The sequence below is a fragment of the Canis lupus genome, chromosome 20 (genome assembly GCF_003254725.2).
Source record: "Canis lupus dingo isolate Sandy chromosome 20, ASM325472v2, whole genome shotgun sequence".
In the NCBI taxonomy this organism is placed as follows: Eukaryota; Metazoa; Chordata; class Mammalia; order Carnivora; family Canidae; genus Canis; species Canis lupus.
This window is the reverse complement of record NC_064262.1, coordinates 57,009,041-57,027,973: the sequence shown is the minus strand read 5'-3', so window position 1 is coordinate 57,027,973 and position 18,933 is coordinate 57,009,041. Positions and strand designations below refer to the sequence as shown.

The 18,933-nt window shown below is 61.6% G+C and overlaps 1 protein-coding gene across 5 annotated transcripts; it reads right to left on the bottom strand.

Annotated features, from left to right (window-relative positions):
• Positions 1 to 959: 959 nt before the first annotated feature.
• Positions 960 to 18,694, bottom strand: LMNB2 (lamin B2). 5 transcript variants are annotated; one of them, XM_049098367.1, is made up of 12 exons: positions 18,356 to 18,694; positions 11,498 to 11,634; positions 6,737 to 6,893; positions 6,379 to 6,567; positions 3,919 to 4,089; positions 3,712 to 3,837; positions 3,239 to 3,459; positions 2,853 to 3,141; positions 2,665 to 2,772; positions 2,038 to 2,157; positions 1,668 to 1,781; positions 960 to 1,090 (listed from the first exon to the last, which is right to left on the bottom strand). In XM_049098367.1, exons 1-12 carry the CDS (start codon positions 18,653 to 18,655, stop codon positions 1,028 to 1,030), a joined length of 1,995 nt encoding a protein of 664 aa, XP_048954324.1. In that variant the 5' UTR covers positions 18,656 to 18,694; the 3' UTR covers positions 960 to 1,027. The 5 variants fall into 5 exon arrangements, with proteins under 5 accessions (XP_048954324.1, XP_025312621.3, XP_048954325.1 ...); XM_025456836.3 differs by having other exon boundaries at positions 960 to 1,069; positions 18,356 to 18,693; XM_049098368.1 differs by having other exon boundaries at positions 6,442 to 6,567; positions 18,356 to 18,692.
• Between the last annotated feature and the right edge of the window lie 239 nt (positions 18,695 to 18,933).

The following is an 18,933-nucleotide window of genomic DNA, read 5'->3' as shown; positions in this document are numbered from 1 at the left end:
CCGGGGCCACCGGGGGCACCGCCACAGCCACAGCAACGTCCCTTCAGGGGGAGGCTGCGGACAGGAGCGGGGCGGGGGGTCGGAGCTCAGACCCAGCACAGGGCAGAGGCCCACACCGGGCGCCGGCCACGGGCGCCTCCCCTGCCGTCGCTGTCGCTCCCCGCACCCCGCACCAGGGCGGACCGGCTCCCAGCCGCGGGCAGTGGCGCCGAAACCCAGGGCACCTGCTCCCAAGGTGATCCCACTTCCCCCTCCACCTGTGCCCTTGCCCTTTACCTGGTGACAAGCCTCAAAACAGAGCTGTCCCCGTTCCCATTGCTTCCCCCCCCTCTGCTGGTCCTGCAAGCTGAAGAACTTGACTACAGAAAGCTCCAGAAACCCAAGGGCCAGCCAGCCAGGAAGGGAAAGGGGCACACTGCAGGGCGCCCCAGTACGGGTGCCGAGCCCCGGCCAGCAGCCGTGCACCACCAAACCAGGAGTCACCCCGGAGCCCAGGCCGGCAGCCATGACCTGCACCCCAAGCCCCCGCGCCTGCGGCCGGGCCACCAGAGTTCCACAGCGGATGGGCCTGCCTCCACCAGCTCAGAACCTGGACTCTGGATTTGGTTTTGAACGAGCTTGACAGACAATTCAACTGCTACCAAGTCCTGCCCTCCGTCCACTCAAGGGCCCCAGGGTAGCTCCCAGAGGGGGCCCCGCGCGTCTGTGGTGGAGGCAGTGGGGACCCGGAGGAGCCCCCAGCCCGGCCGGGCCCTCCAGCCTGCACGCCCAACCCCCGCGAGCCGTCCGGTTCCTTGGCCTTGAATTCAACCAAATAGTGAAATGGGGCACCAAAAAAAATGTCTGGCCAGTGGCGAGGAAGGGAGGGTCCGAGGAAGGCGGAGGAAAGATCCCAAGCCGCCCCGTGTTCCGGCAGTATGCCTACAAATTCTCTAGAAACGTATCAAGGACTAAAGACAGCCAATGATATAAAAATAGTTTTCAGTGGCTCTGAGTGAAGAAAGACGAGCCATGAGGCGAGTTCCGTTCACATCACGCGGCAGCCTCGCGAGGTGGTCCTGGGGTCCCCCTGGAAAGAAAGGCCGGCAGCCTGAGAGGCCGATGCGTGCCCACCTGGCCAGGCAGGTAGCTGGCGGCCCGCCACCCTGCCGGGGAGAGGCCGGACCATGGCCTGCCCACCCCAGGACAGCAGCTCCCAGCAAGCGGACGGCCAGCAGCTTCAGCCTCACCTATCCCTGTTCCAGAACCTTCCACATCCCCTTGCTTCTGCTGGGAGCTACACAGCACGTCACAACTAAAGGTCAGACACCAGCCTTACCTCGTAGAGCTGCTGCAGCTCGGCCCCAGGACCTCAGGAGCCCTTCCCCAAAAAACCATTTCTTAAGCCCCGGTCTCTCGGGCTGGGGGAGCAGCGGCGTCAGGGCCCGTTCGCGGAGGACCCTCAGGGCTACACTGCTGCCTGGAGGTGCTCCTGGGGGCCCCGGGCCAGAACCCGAGGTCCACACAGCGGGCAAGAACCCAGATGCAAGGCACTGCTCCCACAGCCCACCCCGGCGGCGAGCTGCAGGGCATCCAGGCCCGGACCCGGCCAGGTGTGCGTGTGCACCTGCCCGCGTGAGCATGCGTGTTCCAGCGCACATCCCCGGCTGCCACCTTGGGGCCTTTACCTGCTGATGGAAAAGATCCTCCTCGCCAAACTCCGCTGTCTCCTCTTCTCCCTCCTCCCCGTTCTCGGTCTCCCGCACCACCGAGGACTGCTTCACGGTTCTCATGGCCACTTCCTGTGCAAGATTTGAGCCACAAATGCTTGACCCCTGGGGGACGGACACCAGCCCGTCGTGCCGGCGCTCAGGTCAGGATGTTCCGGCCAAACTCCGGACGCTGCAGAGCCACGTACCAGACCCAGGGCTGCACCCACGGGCCCCACGAGCCAAAGCTCCGCCCCCGGGCCCCTGTGCGCCCAGTGGTGCAGTAAGGGTTGGACGTGGGGGGGGGGGGGTGCCTCTAGGAGGGACCCTGGCAGGCCTCGGCACCCACCTCCCCATCAGCGTTGATCAGGACAGTCCGGAAGCTCTCGCCAGTGCCCCAGCTGTTCTGGGTCTTCCACACGAGCGTCGAGGGGGGGCTGTGGGCCACTCCCGCGCCAGCTGCCCACACCTGGGGACACAGGGGGGCCTCCCCGTCAATACTGGCTCGGTCCCCAGTACCACATTCCAGCAGCCAGCTCCCTATCGCCATCCCTGGGTCCGGCCGAAGGATGACATGTCAGGGGACCGACAACCCCCAGCTCCACGGTGGCCACGGGCTCTCCCATCAGTAGACACAGGCCGAGCTGTGCCCCGCGGCCCCAGGGCGCCACTCCTGTGAGTCTTCTATCCCTGTGCAGTGCCCGCCAGCCCACACAGCCTGGCCCCCCGCACCATGAATGCTGACACGTCCCAGGGCGCTGCAAAGGGCTCCAGTGGCATGACGCTGGCACAGGTGACCCGTGACAAGAGGCGGATGTTCCCAGAGCCAAATCACTCCATGCCTGCCCCCGGCCCAGCCCCATGCCAGCTACCCTTCCCAGTAGTCCCCTGGGCAGTGAAGACTGCCGCTTCCCCCTCCACGAGTGGCCCCACTGTCCCCACCGTCCCAGCAGCCCGCCCTTCCACGGCCACCTACCGTGACAGTCTGGCCGGCACGCAGCACGTACTTGGGCGTGAACTTGTAGGCGATCTCCTCCCCTTCCAGGACCTGCCTCTTGATCCTCCAGTTGCCCAGAGACTGGTCCTGGCACAGGGGACACCCGGCCTCACACACAGCTCGGGGAGGAGGCCCCGCCCGAGCCCGCGGGGACGGAGGCCGCTCACCTTGTCCGAGCTGTTCTTCAGCTGCACGAACCTGCCCTCCAGGTCGATCTCCTCGATGCTGACGCCGCCCGAGGCCGAGGCCTGCTGCGCCAGGTGGAAGCTGGTGGTGCTGCTGCTGCTGCTGCCGGAGCCGATGCCGCTCGAGCCGGGGCCCGGCGACTCCTCCGCCTCCAGCCGCTTCCGCTTGCTGCGGCCCGAGCGGCCGGCCGTGGACACGCTGCTGCTGCTGCTGCTCGACGTGGCCCGCGATACAGTGATCCGTGACGACGGGCTGGGGGTCAGCTTCAGCCTGCGCGACAGAGGGGAAGGGGAGACCGGAGCTCCTGAGCGGCGGAACCCCGGGGGCCCCCCTTCCCCGCCCCTGCCCCCCACGCCCCCAGCCCCACCTCTCCTCCTCGCCCTCCAGCAGCTTGCGGTAGGCGCTGATCTCCATGTCTAGGGCCAGCTTGACGTCGAGCAGCTCCTGGTACTCGGCCAGCTGCTGCTGCATCACGTCCCGCATCTCTGTCATCTCCTGCTCCTTGGCGTCCAGCATCTTGCGGAACTTGTCCCGCTCCCCGGCCATGGTCTCCTCCAGCTCACGAATCCGGTCCTCTGCTGCGCTGGCCTGGCAGGTGGCAGGGGACCCGGGGCCAGGTCAGGCCTGCCTCTGCGGCTCATGCAGAGATGCCCACCCGGCTGCGGCCTCTCCCCACTCCTGCCTGAGCCGGCGGGCGCCCACAGCAGGAAAGCGGCCCTGGGGTGGGCGGGGGACAGAAGGACCCCCGAGCATGAGGTTCGTGGCTCGTCTACAGCCAAGTCGCCTGAAGGAGGGTCCCACTGCGGGGGCGGGCCCGGGACCATGGCCCTCGGGAGTCACCTGCTTCTGGAGGCCGGAGAGCTGGTAGCTGAGGGACTCCAGCCGCATGCGGGCTTCCTTCAGCTCCTCCCGGGCAGCGCTGGCGGCCTTGTCGTTCTGGTCAGAGCTCAGCTTGGCGCTGTCCAGCTAGAGGGACACGGGCAGGCCGGTGAGGGGCTGGCGGCGGCCAGGGAGCCTCGCCGCGCACCCTCCGGCCCCGGCCAGCACCTTGGCCTGGTAGGTCTGCTCCAGCTCCAGCTTGTACAGCCGCACTTGCTCGTCATGCTGGCTGCGCAGCTCCTCCAGCGCCTGAGCCATCCTGAAGTCGTACTCCTGCTGCCGGCTGCTGTCCACCTCCACCAGACGCCGCTCGTGCCGCCGCCGGGTCTCCCGCACCTCCTGGGGCGCAGCAAGGTCATCACTGCACTGCAGTGGGGCCCCGGCCCTGCCACTCACCTGCCTCCTGGTCACCAGTGTCGTCAACCCAAGTGCCACGCCCAGGCCAGGGCTCAAAACTATGCAAACAATGAACCGCTGGGGAACCTTCCCGGTTCTTGTTCACACAGTTCACGGCCGCAGGAGTCAGAGTCACCAGAGTAGACACGGCCCAGATGTCCCCCAGCTGACAAGCAGGTAAATACAAGGTATCCCCCATGCACAGGAACGCTACTCAGCCACGAAAAGGAATGAGGCGCCCACATGTGCCACCCGGGGAACAGACCCTGAGCCCAAGACGCTCAGGGAGGGACCCAGACACAGGAGGCCACACAGTGTGTGAGTCCACGTGTAGGACACGTGCAGGACGGGCTCGTCCAAGGACGGGAAGGGGACTTGGGTGTGGGTGGGAAGTTACAGCTGATGGGCATGGTGTCCTTTTAGGTTGACGGAATATTCTAGAGTTAGAGATGAAGGCTGCACAACTCTGAATGTACCAAGATCAACCACATTGTACACTTCAAAAGTTTTATGTGTAGGCATATTTTAATAAAGCTGTTGTTAAAAGAATTCCTGATGAGGGGCACCCAGGTGGCTCATTCAGTTGGGCATCCAATGGGTGGCTCTTGGTTTCGGCTCAGGTCACGATCTCAGTGTCATAGGATCAAGCCCTGAGCTGGGGCTTTGTGCTCAGTGGGGAGTCTGCTTCAGATCTTCAACCTGCCCCACCCACATGCACCTTCTCTCAAATAAATAAAATCTTAAAAAAAGAAAAAGAGGGCAGCCCCGGTGGCTCAGCAGTTTAGCACCGCCTTCAGCCCAGGATGTGATCCTGGAGACCCTGGATGGAGGCCCATGTCAGGTTCCCTGCATGGAGCCCGCTTCTCCCTCTGCCTGTGTCTCTGCCTCCCTCTCTCATTCTGCATCTTCCATGAATAAATAAAATCTTTAATAAAAAAAAAAAAAAAAAGAAAGAAAGAAAAAGAAGAAAAAGGAATTCCTACCAAGCCCATCTCAGGTACCTGGGATCCAAGACAGAGACCCGGCCCTCAGGACCAAGCCTGCGGGTCGCCATAGCTACAATAAATAAACCAACGGCTCGGGCCCTAGACTTGGTAGGGTCAGGTGCACCCAGAGGGCACTGTTCACCAGCCCCGGGCTCCAAGGGAAGGGGGCTCCCTCCTCCAAGAAACTCACTCCAGCACAGAAAGCAGGCACTTACCACACTGTGCCATCAGTTTGCAAGAACAATAGGACTGTTTCTCAAGGAAGCCAATCCTGTTTACAGAGAGGCCATGAAGCTCATGGAAGCCAGAGCAGCACACCCCCCCGCGCAGCGCCCCCTGCGTGGCTCCCCGCCAAGAGCTCCCAGCTGCCAGCCCCTCCAGGAGCCCCTGCAGGCTCCCCTCACAGGTCCCCGCATAGCTCTCTTCCTCCGCCCCTTCCAGATCCCCTCCGAGGCCCCAGTTCTCCGGCAGATGCCTTCAGGGCTTCCCTCCCGGGCTCTCCCCACCTCCCCTGGCAGCCCTGGCCTGGCTCTCACTGGGCCTGGCTGCAGCTGGAAGCCACTCCTCAGTCGTACGGGCATCCTTCCTGGCAGCAGCTCCCCAGGGGCACTGAGTGCATGCACCAGCTGGCCTGAGGTTCCATTCAGGACCATGACAGGACAATGGGCTCTGTCATGATGAGCTAGGGGGCCGCCAAGCCACGTCCCCTTCCAGAAGACACAGAACCCCTCGCTCTGCCAGGAACGTCACTCAGGAATGCCATACCCAAGGGCCCGGGCCCAGGGATTAAGAGGCGGAGGGGTGGGGGGGTGGACCCAAGAAGCAAAGGCAGCAGTGTGCCCTCCCCTGGCCTTTCACAGAGAGGGTCTGCCCTGGGTTCGGGGGGGGGGGGGTGCCCCCAAACATGTCCATGTCCTAATCCCCGGAACGTGGGGGTGTGACCTTATTTGGAAAAGGGGACTTTGCAGATGAGATTAATAAGAGTCTCACAATCAGATCGTCCTGGATGACCTGGGTGGGCCCTAACCCAATGACAGGGCCCTCTTCGCGTCCTCTTAAGACACGAAGAGCAGAGACCGAGGAGAGGCTACGTGAAGGCAGCCCGGGTGGAGGGATGCAGCGACGAGCCAGTGTCCCCGGAGGCTGGGAGAGGCGAGGGACCTCGGGAGGAAACGCACCCCGCCTCCCAGAAAGTGGGAGGACACCGATGTGCCCACACAGGGAAGGCCCCCTGGCCCAGACTCACCTCCTCAAAGACGGGAGGACACCGATGTGCCCACACAGGGAAGGCCCCCTGGCCCAGACTCACCTCCTCAAAGACGTTCTTCCGGAAGTCGAGCTCCTCCTGCAGGCTCTGGCAGCGGTTCTCCAGATCCACGCGCATCAGCGTCTCCTTCTCCAGCTGCTTTTTGGCCACGGCATGACCATCCTCCGCCTGGGAGACACAGGCCAGCAAGCGAGGTGACGACCCTCGTCTGCCGCACCGTGTGGCTTCTGGGGGCCCAGGGATCCCCTCGGACACGCACTCCAGCAGGGGGTGTCGGGGGGCTGGACACCCAGCCCAGGCCGCTCCCCCCACAGGCCGCCTGCCGCCTTAAACCTGCCTTGGCCAGCTGGGCGCGCAGCTCTGCCAGGTCACTCTCCAGGACGCGCTTGTCGCTGAGGGCGGCAGCCAGCTCCGCCTCACTCCGGTGAAAGAGGGACTCCAGATCCTTCACGCGGCCCTGGGCCACGGTGAGCTCGCCCTCCCTCTTCTTGGAGCTGCAAGTCAGGAGCGGGGTCAGCAAGGGCGGCAAGTCTGGGGCTACGGGAGCCCCCCAGGCAGTGTCGGGGGCCCAGGGACAAGCTCCTCTGGCCTCTGGCGGTGGGGGCAGCTGCTGCAGGGGCCAACCTACCCTGGCTCTGGGGTAACGGAGCCCGGCCCGTCGGCCCAGAAGGTGCCCCTTCTTCAAAACTGCTCTGTATCAGCTAACAAATACAAGCGCTCCGAAAAACCTCCAAGAAAGAGCTTGAATGTCAGGTTTTGGTGATTTGGGGACACAGGAGGTATCATTTATGGGATAATGACTTTTTAAGAAATTAATGTATAGCGACCCCTGGGTGGCTTTAGTGGTTCAGCGTCTGCCTTGGGTTCAGGGCATGACCCTGGGGGTCCCGGGATCGAGTCCCCACTGGGCTCCCTGCATGGAGCCTGCTTCTCCCTCTGCCTGTGTCTCTGCCTCCCTCTGTGTCTCTCATGAATAAATAAAATCTTAAAAAAAAAGAAATTAATGTATAATTTATTAAAGTTGCATATTAAAATGTCAGCCTTTAAAAAGTCAATCTTATTTGCAACCTTGACGTATTTTAAGCAGGCTCCTCTGATATTCTAGTAGACGATGCCCCCAATATTAAAGACAGCAAATTGATTTTTTCACAGCCAGCCATTACCAGCATGGGCCTGAGGCTCTCCAACACCTCTCAATGGAATTCTCAGTCTTCCTGGAGTTGAATGCAAGCCCAAGAAGGTGACAGAGCCATCCCCAGCAAGAGTGGGGGCCCCCAGGAGCTCCTCCCAGCACACCTCTCACGGGGGCACTATGGGGGCTGAGCAGCATCCACCCAGTGAGCGAGAACCACGGGGGCCATGGCATCGGCTCACATGAGGTGGGGTGGTGTAGACCAGTGCCTTCAGCTCCCGAACTGCCCGCGTCCTCAAAAGCAGCCCTGGGAACACAGAGCTCCACTCGAACATTTTATCATCAGCCTCCACGAGGGTCTCGGGGTCCTGCCATCCCATTCCTGAGTTAAGCCACACAGTCCTGCCTCCCCTGCTCACGGGGGGCTTCGAACCCTAAGCCCCTAGAGCAGGTTTTGCGGAGTTTGGGGAAACAAATCTTTGTCTGTCAACCATTACCAAGAGCCCACTGTGTGGGGAAAGCCACTCTCATGCCAGAGATACATTTGGGAACACCCTTGCTCTCCCGATGCAGAACGTCTTCGTGGGTGGCGGTGACAGTGAAACATGCCACCTGTCAGACACGAGTCTGCAACAGAAAGGCAGGGGAAGCAGGACGGGAGGGGAGGGAGGAGCATGAACCAGGTGGGAACTGCACTGCTGCGCAAGCCCTGCCAGGGGTAGCCCCCGAAATAGATCTGAATGAGGGGAGCATAAGAATGAGCCACATCCGTTATTTCCGGGAGAAAACTATTCGGGCAGAGGAAGCACAAGTGCAGAGGCCCTCGGGCGAGGTGTGCCTGGGAAGTCTGAGATCAGCAACGAAGCCCGGGTGCCAGGAACAGAGGCATCAGGTGATGGGGAAAACTTCTTTACTTTTCTTAAGTTTATTTAAATAATCTCTACACCCAATGTGGGGCTCGAACTCACCACCCCAGGATCAAGTATCGCGTGCTCTTCCAACTGAGCCAGTCTAGTGCCTCAATGTGAAAATTTCTCAATTTTATCCAATATTCAGATTCTCCAGAGCTACACAGAATGGTCCAGAAAGCAGGGGTACTGGGGCCTCCCACTGGCTTACGTCTCACTGGCCACGTCTTACGAGCTTGAGGGCGTTAACGCAAATTCCTCATTTGTCTAACAGTAAGTCCTGGAGGATTTGTCAGGCCCTCCACGCAGCTACCCACGTTCCTACCATCACAAGGATGGGATAAATTGGCTAGGGAAAGAACACCAGATCTCAACAGCCCCATCTCCCGGCTCTGGAAGGGCTCCTGCGCCTAGAACAGAAAGTGAGGCACCCGAGCGCCGGAGGGCGGAAGAGGCGTCCACAGGCCCAGCGAGGACAGGAAGCCTGCCTTGTGGGGCAGGGGCCACAAATCCTTGGATTGGCCATTCCTCTTGTCCCGCCTGCCACCCGCCAAGCCCAGCATCAGGCCAATCTGCTTGCAGGCTGAGGAAAGTGACTCTTGCGACAGTGGGCACAGCTGCCAGCCACAGACACTGTCGCAGAACAATGGGAGCAGCTTAACACGGCCCCAGCAGCCCCGGGCATGGAACATCCCGGCAGTCAGGAAAGAATCCTGGCACAGAGGACACTTGATGGCTCAAGGAGGGACATCTACAAGAGGCTCCTTGTGGCAAAAGCCCCCTGCAGTGGGGGCATGCAGGGGAGAAAGTACGAGACCAGCCAGGACGGCTCCGTTTGGGTGAAAGCTGCTCCTGCTGCAGACTTTTACTTTTTTCTTTTCTTTTTTTTTAAGATTTTATTTATTTATTCATGAGAGACCCAGGCAGAGAGAGAAGCAGGCTCCATGCAGAAAGCCCAACGCGGGCCTTGATCTGGGGACTCCAGGATCACGCCCTGAGCTGAAGGCAGGCACTAAACTGCTGAGCCACTCAAGGATCCCCACTTTTATTTTTTTCTTTAAACTATTTTGCATTTTCTGCTTTCTTGACAGAGAGCATCTGTGACTGATAAGCAGAAAAAAAAAACAGGGCTTCTTAGCCCAGAGAAGGAGCCAAACACAGGATCACAGGCATCTGGAGGGTTCTGGAATCTGTACTGATCCTAGAGAGTGGCTGGAGTCCCAGGCTCTGGAATTCACTCAATTTTCCCCAAAAAGCACAAATCATCTTTTAATTAAGAAACCTAAAAAAAAAAAAAAAAAAAAAAGAGAAACCTAATAAATTGAGGCACCTGGGTGGCTCAGCAGTTAAGTGTCTACCTTCGGCTCAGGTCATAATCCCGGGGTCCCGGGACCAAGTCCCACATCGGGGTCCCACAAGGAGGCTGCTTCTCCCTCTGCCTGTGTCTCTGTCTCGCTCTGTGCCTCTCATGAATAAACAAAATCTTTAAAAAAAAAAAAAAGAAAAGAAAAAAACTAATAATTGATGAGATACACCGTCTACGTGGCTGTTTAACAGTGCAGATGGCCTTTGCTCCTTGGCCAAAGACCGGGTGCCTTGACTGTGTGGGTCTACCTCTGGACTTTCTGCTGTGTTCTCCACGGAAGAACCCAGGGGCACATCCCTGAGAGAAGCCCATCTGAGGCGGCTACACACCATGTGGTTCCAAGTCTAGGACGTTCTGGAAAAGGCGGAGCTGCAGAGGCGGTGAAAGGACCTGTGGTGGCCGGGAGTTTGGAGGGAGACAGGAACAGGTGGAGCAAGGGTTTTCAGGGTAGTGACGCTATACTGGCAGACACAGCTTCCTTATATACCTGCCCAACGGGAGTGAACCCTAACGTCAGCTCTGGCGCTGCCTTGTCTCTGACATTGCACACTTGCTAATGCGTGGTGTGTAAGGTGTTTACCAGAAGGGAACTAGAGAAGAGATTTTAGATACTTTGTTTCTACTCATCTTCCTATAAACTGCCTAACTACCACCCCTCAAACTCTATTTAAAATAAAATGGAGACACCCGGGCAGCTCAGTGGTTGAGCGTCTGCCATCGGCTCAGGATGTGACCCCGGGGTCCTGGGACCGAGTCCCACATCGGGGTCCCTGCAGGGAGCCTGCTTCTCCCTCTGTCTGTGTCTCTGCCTTTCTGTCTCTCATGAATAAATAAATAAAATCTTAAAAAAAAATAAGTAAGAAGAGAAAAAAAATCCCACAAATGTGAAGGCGACCCTGTTGATAGTTAGGACTGTGAGTGGGGGCTCCGAACCAGGACTCAGTCCTGGTCACTGCCAAGCTGAGGGACCCTGGACAAGCCTGGCCCCTGCCTCAGTTTACCCGAGTAGGGACAAGGACAGTCCGGCCCTGATCACATCTGACCACGTGCTGTCCCGTACAGTGTCCTCTGTGAAGCACTTTGTTCAGGTACCATCCCCACCAGTGGCGCCGGGTTTCCACGCCATCCACGGGCCTTTTACTCATAAGCAGACCCGAGGGAACGTGCCTTAGAAGAGAAGAGGCCGGGCCCGAAGGCCTCCCACCCACCCGGCCTGGATCCACGCTCTGGGATTCCTGGACGGGAGGGAAGCAGACCCCATTCCCCCGGCGGGCCTCCCGACAGGAGCCCTGGAGGCTGAGGGAGCACGTCCAGGTCCCTGGGGCCCCGACATGGCAGGGGTGGGGTGCACACCAGTGGCTCCCGAATCCAGGGCCGAGGGGAGGCTGGGCCCTGTGGCCTGGGGCCTCCTCTCTGGGAGCGGCGGTCCAGCAGGAGCAGCTCCCCAAGACTCTGTTTCAGGGCAGCTGCTCAGGTTTCAAATCTGCCTGGGGCTGAATTACGTGGGGGGGGGGAGGGGACAAAGGTGGTGGGAAGGGGCACGTAGAAAGCCAGGCCACAGCACCCTCCAGGGGTGCGCACCCCCCGGAGCCAGCCGCAGGACCCTGCAGCAAGGGTGCCCAGGTGTGGGGAGGCCTGCCCTGGACACACCACGCCTCGGCGTCCGGGCGGCCAGTGCCGCTGCACACCTACCTCTTGTTCGCCTCCTCCAGCTCGGCCCTCAGTTTCCCCAGTTCGATCTGCAGCCGGGCCCGCTCCCGCGCCGTCTCATCCAGCACCCTGCGGGCATCAGCCAGCTCCGACTCGTACAGCGTCTTGATGCCGCTCACCTGAGGGGAGCAGGAGGCCCAGCTCAGGGAGAACCCCCTTCCCCACCAGCAGCAGGGGCCCCCGGGCTGGACACAGCTCCCAGTGATGCGGGGACCTGCCCAGCCAGCCCCACCTGCCATGTCCCCTCATCCCCTGCCCCGGCCACCCACCAGCGGGCACACGGCTCATGCTTCTCGTGCCTTTTCGCCCCCAGCCTCCCCCCACCGTGCATAGGGCCGGGCGCAGGTATTCACAGGTACCTGCAACCAAACCGGGACAGGGAGAGGCCCTCAACCCCACTAGGGCAGCTAGAGTCAAAGAGACAAAGGGGAACAAATATCGGCAACACAAAGAAATCCCACGGCCCGTGGAAGCCAGCAGGGCAGGTCCCCTCCACCCCAGCGAGTCCACTGCCGGAACCTACCGCCCAGGAGAAGCGACATGCGCATCCACGTGAACCCATGTGCGTGTTCACAGCACAGTTCACAGCAGCCAGAAGGTATAAACGACCCCAATGTCCGTCGGCGGACGAGCAGATACACACTGTTCCCCACGCACGAGCACATCCCTAGGCCGTGAGCAGGAGTGAGGCGCCCACGTACTGCCCCAGGGATGGGCCCCGAGTCCCTGGTGCTCAGGGAAGGAACCAGACACAGGAGGCCCCGCAGGGTGTGAGTTCGTGTGTGTGACACGTGCAGGACGGGCTCCTCCACGGACGGGGAGGGGACTCTTGGGGACCGGGTGGGGGGTGACTGCTGATGGGGGCCAGGCTCCTATGGGGGATACGGGAATGTTCTGGAGCTGGACAGGCGATGGCTGCACACCTCTGAACACGCTAAAGCCACCGATGCGCACAGCGGGATGCGAGAGCCGCAGGGGACAGGAATTCAGTTCAATAAAGCTGCGGGCGGAGGCCCAGCCCAGGCGCTCCCGGGCCACTCTGGGCGCAGCGGGTGTCGCGCTGGGGGTGCACGGTGGCTGGGACCCCTCCTTCCACGGGAAAGGCCCCTGAGCAGAGGGGGCCGGGGAGCTGCCGAGGACCTGCCACGTGGGGTGACCACCATCGCTCCTGCAGGGGCCGAGGAGCTTCCCGGACCTGGGACTTCTCAGAAGAGCTGGGGCTCTAACAGCCCATCTGAGACCCGCCTTCCACACGCGACCCCCCGGCCCCCGCCTGCGCATCCTGGGCCTCGGTCCAGCAGCTCCCAGTCACTTCATCCCATAGGTAAGGCGGGACACGGGCTCCTGGGCCCGATCTCACAGATGGGGAAACGGAGGCACAGAACAGTAAACTGGCCTCTCCTGACCCGTCGCTGCAGGGCAGAGCAGGCCCACTGGGGGCAATTCCAAGAGGATGACACATGCTGGTGGAGCAGAGACGAAGGTTCTCCCTCCTGCACCCTGGCCACCACCGCCCACTGCGACGGCAGGGGCCTCCCTCCCGCAGAGCCGGTCACCTGTGGCCACGCCCGATGTTTCCAACGCTGGGAACTGGACTCCGGAATCAACCTTAGGTCACAAAGTGGCCACTCCTGTCTCCAGAGGTAGCTGGGCACCCATGTTTACGCGCCCAGCTCTGTGTCCTGCCATCCTACCTTCCAGAACTCTCCTAAGCCGGGGGGGTGGGCAAGATCCCCTCCGCCACCCCAGACTGGGGTCCTTTCTCACACACCCCCACATCAGGTGGGGGTCCCGGGATGACCAGGAACCAACACAGCAGTCATAAAGGTGACCTAGTACTGAGCCGGCTTGGGGGAGGGGCAGGAGAAGCGGTCATGACACTGTATTTAAGTTCTCGATGGGGGCACCTGTGGGGCTCAGTGGTTGAGCATCTGCCTTCGACTCAGGGTGTGACCCGGGGTTCTGGGATCGAGTCCCGCATCGGGCTCCCCGCAGGGAGCCTGCTTCTCCCTCTGCCTGTATCTCTGCCTCTGTTTCTCTCATGAATAAATAAATAAAACCTTAAAAAAAATAAGTTCTCCATACTTCAGTCAGTGGAAGCTTTGCACTAATTTTAATTTTTTTTTTTAAGTAAACTCTACCCCCAACGTGGGCTTGAACTCACAACTCCAACATCAGGAGTCACATGCTCCACTGACTGAGCCAGGGGGCATGCCAATAATTTTAATTTTTTAAACATTCCAGCAAAACGTTAGTTGTCCCACTGCCGCAGCCCGACACCAAGGAAACACCAGGTGGACCCCAGCAGAAGGACATCCTACAAATTCCTGACCAGTGCTCCTCATGACTGCCCAGGGCAACCACACCAGGGGAGCCTCAGAAGTGGTCTCTACCCCAACAGGCCCAAGGAGACGTGACATCTGAACGCCTCGTGGGGTCCCCAGGGCTCCTGGGACAGAGAAGTGAGGGGAAACTGAGGACTCCCAAATGAAGTATGGGTGTTAGCCAATGACGTCGATATGACGTCAGTACTGGTAAAATCACTGTGATAAACGCTGATGGGGGGGGCATTACTAGGGGAACCGGGTTGGAGTACGCAGAAACCCATACTTTCGCCATTTTTCTGTAAATCTAAAACTAGCCTCAAAATAAGGTTGAGGACACAAAAATACACCGTATCGCCTGCCTCCACGACTGAGATGTTTGGCACCCCCCGATTCCCTCGTCCCAACCCTGCACCAAGGCCACACTCTCGCCGCCACCTCCAGCGTCTTGTTTGAAGTACCGCGTTCTGGGGTGCCCGGCGGGCTCCGTCGGGGGAGCGCGCAACCCTTGATCTCAAGGTGGGAGTTCAAGACCCGCAGTTGTCCAGATCACTTAAAGCACTAAGTTCTTGCAGTGGCCCCTGTCGCTTATCTAGGCCGGTGGAGCCAGGCCCTCGGGCCACATTCCATCCCACCCGCTGTGTTCGTCCCTGCCTGCAAACCCAGGACCAAGGTCTGTACATCTTTAAGTGGCTGGGGGCTGGGGGCTGGGGGCTGGGGGCTGGGGGCGGGGGAGAAATCTGGCGACACAGGTGAACTGCAGGAATTCAGATCTCAGAGCGTATAAATAAGGTTTTCTTGGCGCGCAGCCCGGCCCTTCCCCCTGCACGTCCCCCTGCGCGGGGTGCGGGTGGCCTCCCACGGTAACCCCAGGGCTGAGGGGCCGTGACCACACCTCCGGGCCGCGGAGCCGAAAATGCTGACTCTGGCCTCTTCAGAAAACATTTGCCAACCCCGCTGCAGCCCTGGGACAATTCAGAACATTCTTGCAGAGCACAAGCTCCCAGCCTCTTTCAGGCCACTAACAGGTGTGCTCGGGGCAGGCCTCCCGGCACCTGTGACAGTCACTGCGGAGCCCGGGCGCAGCAATGGGAGACCCGTGGCTTGGGCCTTTTGTCTGGTCTTTTATGGCATCTGCAAGCGCCAAGAGTGAACAAATGTGTCAGCATGTGTTGGCCAGGGAGGGGTAGCATGGGGGGAAGTCCAGATAACCCGAGGTGACCCGTTCCTGTTCCTGTGTCTCTGGGGCACGAAGTCTTCCCGGCTGGGAACCACAGCTCTGCGGGCAACCCCCAAACACAGGCCACCCCCAGTGCTGCTACTTCCGCCCACCCAGCTCCCTGGGTCCACCCAAGGGAACCCCCTACCCACCCCACCCCCCCACAGCAACAGGACACCTGAGCAGGTAAGGGAAAAGAAACCGAAGGCTAGAGAAACTTAACACCCGACTGGGGAGGCTCCCTGGAGAACTGCCCCCCCTCCTGGGTCCCATCCCTCCCTGCCAGCACCCAGGAGCTCTCTCAAACAGCAATTGCGCCCAGCCCGGCCCCAGTCCTTCCAGAAACCCTCCAGCGATACGAGCACACGAGTATTCAGCAGCACTGCCCACCCGAACAAGAGAAGTATCCTCGGATACCCGGGTGGACTCGTACGTGGGCACGTGAGAGCGAGCGTGTGTGTGAGAAGGGCAAGGGCTTGGCAGCTTGAGGTTTCCCTCACGCACCTCAACTGGACTTTACTGCGAGCGTGTGGTACGCTTGTAACGTTTTACAGACATCCTCAAAGGGTTCCTGAGGTGGCTTCTCCTGATGGCATTTGGGGCTGGAACATCCTCTGGGGTGGGGCCACCCTGAGCACTGGCGGGGGGCGGGGATGTGCGGCACCCCTTCCCCACCCACTCAATGCCAGGAGCACCTGGAACACAATGAACATTAATGTCCCCGGCATCACGCACGTCCCCTGGAGCAGCGTCCATCCAGGTGAGAAGCTGCTGTACAGGTAAAGCGCACACCGCTCAGCCCACGTCCCTCCTCCTGGAGCCACCTTCCCAGCGCCCTCTGCGCCTCTGCCCACCCACCTCACCGCAGCCCATCAAGCCTGGACCCCACTGTAGCCCAAGGCCGTTTCCAGGTCCAGCCCTCTGAACAGCCCATGAGGGCACCCTAGGCTCGCCGCTCCAGCACCCCCCCACCAGCAGTCACCAGCTCCCCCCACTGCCCAGGTGAGAGGGACACTCATCACCTGGCCCACAGGCAGCTGGAAGCTCCAGGGGAACAAGCTGGTTGCAAGTCCCAGCTCCAGCTGAGGGCACACCCCTCACCCCCAGGTGACACCTAGAGCCCCTGCATGGCCCCTGAGGTCACAGTGGGGCAGGTTTATCACCCACAGCAAGACTGCCTTTGTTCCCGTGAGTTCGTCTGGATTCCAGAAAGCCCAGACCAGCCGAGGAGTAACGCTGCTGCCCAGACAGACGGGCCTGATGGGGTTCCCCTGGCCCTCTTGCACGCACTCTGGGTACAGCACCCACGCGGTGCAGGCTGGCACCCACTTCCACTGGGCCCAGCAGGCTCATCACCCCATCTGCAGGTGGCACAACCAGGCCAAGGGAAAGACGAGAAATGCGGACGGCGCAGCAACCAACCCGGGTTCCCTGCAGGCAGGCACCAGGCCGCATCCTGAGGACACACGCGTGGCCGAGGCAGGCGGCCACGCTCGCTGGAGGGCCAGGGCGGGCGAGTCTAGCTCCTAGCTCCGTGTTATAAACAACAAAACCCGCCCAAGGTCACACAGACTAAAAGCAGGGTGCATCTGAATTTGAATCCAAGCGCAAGCAGTATAGACAGCACCTCCTACCAACGAACCTTCTTCGTCTCCATCACCCAAGCCACTTTCTGAGCCATTCCCTATCCTGGCAACTATCAGAGGCAACAGAACCCACGGGATACCTCCTCTGGGCGCCTGTCCTCCTTCTACAAAATAAACACTAACAGGCAAGGCCTCGCAGGTAGCACAGGAGGGGGCAATGTTTCCATTTTACAGAAGAAGCACCAAGACCCAGAGTGTAAGTGACTTGCCCAAAGTCACACAAAGGGCAAGTGGCTCCCAGAAATGACCCCCCAGCTGCTCTCCCACGAGTCTGTCCCACAGTCCACAGTCAGGACAGGGCAGCCGAGGCTCAAGCACATTCTGGCTTCAGGGCCTGGCTCTCCTACTGGGCCCTCAGGGGGAACTACAACGTTGAGCACCGCACCCCTGATTCAGAGGAACCCCATTTGGGTTTTAAGGGGCCAGCAGGGGTCTGGCTGAGTAGGGGGGGGAGGGCCTGGGCCCAGTGAGGGCTGGTGTAGAGTTGAGCTGGAGCCACAGTTCCCAAGCAAGGAAAGAACTCGGCCTGGACCCCTGGACACCCGGCCCCTCGAATGCCCCCCCAGGGGTGGGGCTTGCCCAGCCCCTTCCTCCTCCGTCTGTAGTGAAGCCCTGGGACCCATCTGGAACCCAAAACTTCCTGCTGGATCCCCAAAACCAGACGTCACCCCATCCCCTCATCCCCTCCAGGTTGTAGAGCCTACCAGGCTCCATCCCATCAGCCAACCGGGTGCCCCAGGGCCCAAATGAGGACCTCTCCAATTTCCCCTGGGGCATCAGACGCCCCCCCCTCCCCTCCGGCGCCCCCCCAGCCCAGGTGCGGGTAGGAGATGGAGCCCGCAGCCTAACCACCTCCCCGGAATTCAGCACAGGACTCCGCAGAGCTGGATGGAGAGCAGCGCATGGGACGCCCCCCAGGGACCCCCACGAGACCCTCCACCCTCCACCCTCCGCAGGGCCCCTTCCCACAGCCTGAACTCCCAGGCTCCTCGGAGACCAGAGAACCCCACCACATCTCCCAGGACGCCGGAGCATCCGGATGCATCCCGGGGCTCCCCGCCACTCCTAGGGGAGCTAAGAGATCCCGGCCAGGGGATCCCCAGATCTCCGAGCACTCAAGGCTCGGGGCTGCCCCAGCTCCCCCAGTCGCCCAGAGATCCCTTAGGGGATCCCTCGGAGGACCGTATGCCTCACTGGGGGGGGGGGCGGGTACATGAAACCCCCTGCCGGGCCCTCGGCGGGCGGGGCCTGCCCCAGGGTGCACCCCTCGCTTACAGGCGCCCGAGAAAGCCGGGGAAACCTTCGGTGGGCGGGGCCCGGTCCAGAGAGCATCCCGCATCCCTCGCTCACAGGTCCCCCAAAGATCCCGCGGCCTTCTCCGTGGGCGGGGCCTGCCCCAGGGCGCACCCCCCGCCTGGGCCCCTCTCCCCGAGACCTCCTGAGGGTCTCCTCGGTGGGCAGGGCCCGCCTGGCCTCCAGACCTCACGGGGGGGGGTTCCCCGAAACCCGCGGGGCATCCTCCGAGGGCGGGGCCTGCCGAGCGCCCCCTCCGAGGCCGGAGCCCCCCCGCGCCCCCCCAAGCCCCGGGGACCCCGGTGGGCGGGGCCCGCCGAGCGCCCCCTCCGAGGCCGGAGCCCGGCTGCGCGCCCACCTCGCGCGTGGTCACCTCCTCCCTCTCGGAGATCTTGAGCAGCAGCCGGTCGTTCTCGAGCTCGAGCGCGCGGACGCGGTCGATGTAGTGCGCCAGGCGGTCATTGAGCTCGCGCAGCTCCTCCTTCTCCTGCAGCCTCGACAGGCGCGTGGGCGACAGCGGGGTGGCGGGCCCGCCCGCGCGGCCGGACAGCGGCGTGGCCATGGCGGCGGCGGCGGAGGGGGCGGCGGCGGCGGCGGCGGCGGCGGCGGCTCGGGGCCCGCGCGGCTCGGGACGGCGGCCGCGGCGCAGCGGGCTCATTCAATCCGCGCCGCCGACCAAGATGGCGCTCGCCGCCCGCCGCCGCGGAGCAGCCTGGGACTTGTAGTCTGTCGCGGCTGCGCGGGGCGGCCCGGGAGCTGTAGTTCCCTGCGCGGGCGAGACCCCCTCCCGCGCTGTGCTTTGCTGTTTGTTCCTCCAACTGCTGGCGTCCGGGGCCGAGTCTCCGGCCTGAAACCCCCAGCTCGACCGCAAATGACACCGGGTTTCTTTCCAATAACCACTGTCCCCGCTTGGATCTCCTACCCCCCTCTCTGGAG

Coding starts and splice junctions, on each gene's coding strand:
- LMNB2 (XM_049098367.1), bottom strand. CDS start 18,655: ATGAGCCCGCTGCGCCGCGGCCGCCGTCCCGAGCCGCGCGGGCCCCGA. Junction 11,635..18,355: donor AGGAGGTGACCACGCGCGAG/GTGGGCGCGCAG, acceptor TGCTCCCCTCAG/GTGAGCGGCATCAAGACGCT. Junction 3,460..3,711: donor TCTCCGGCCTCCAGAAGCAG/GTGACTCCCGAG, acceptor GCCACCTGCCAG/GCCAGCGCAGCAGAGGACCG.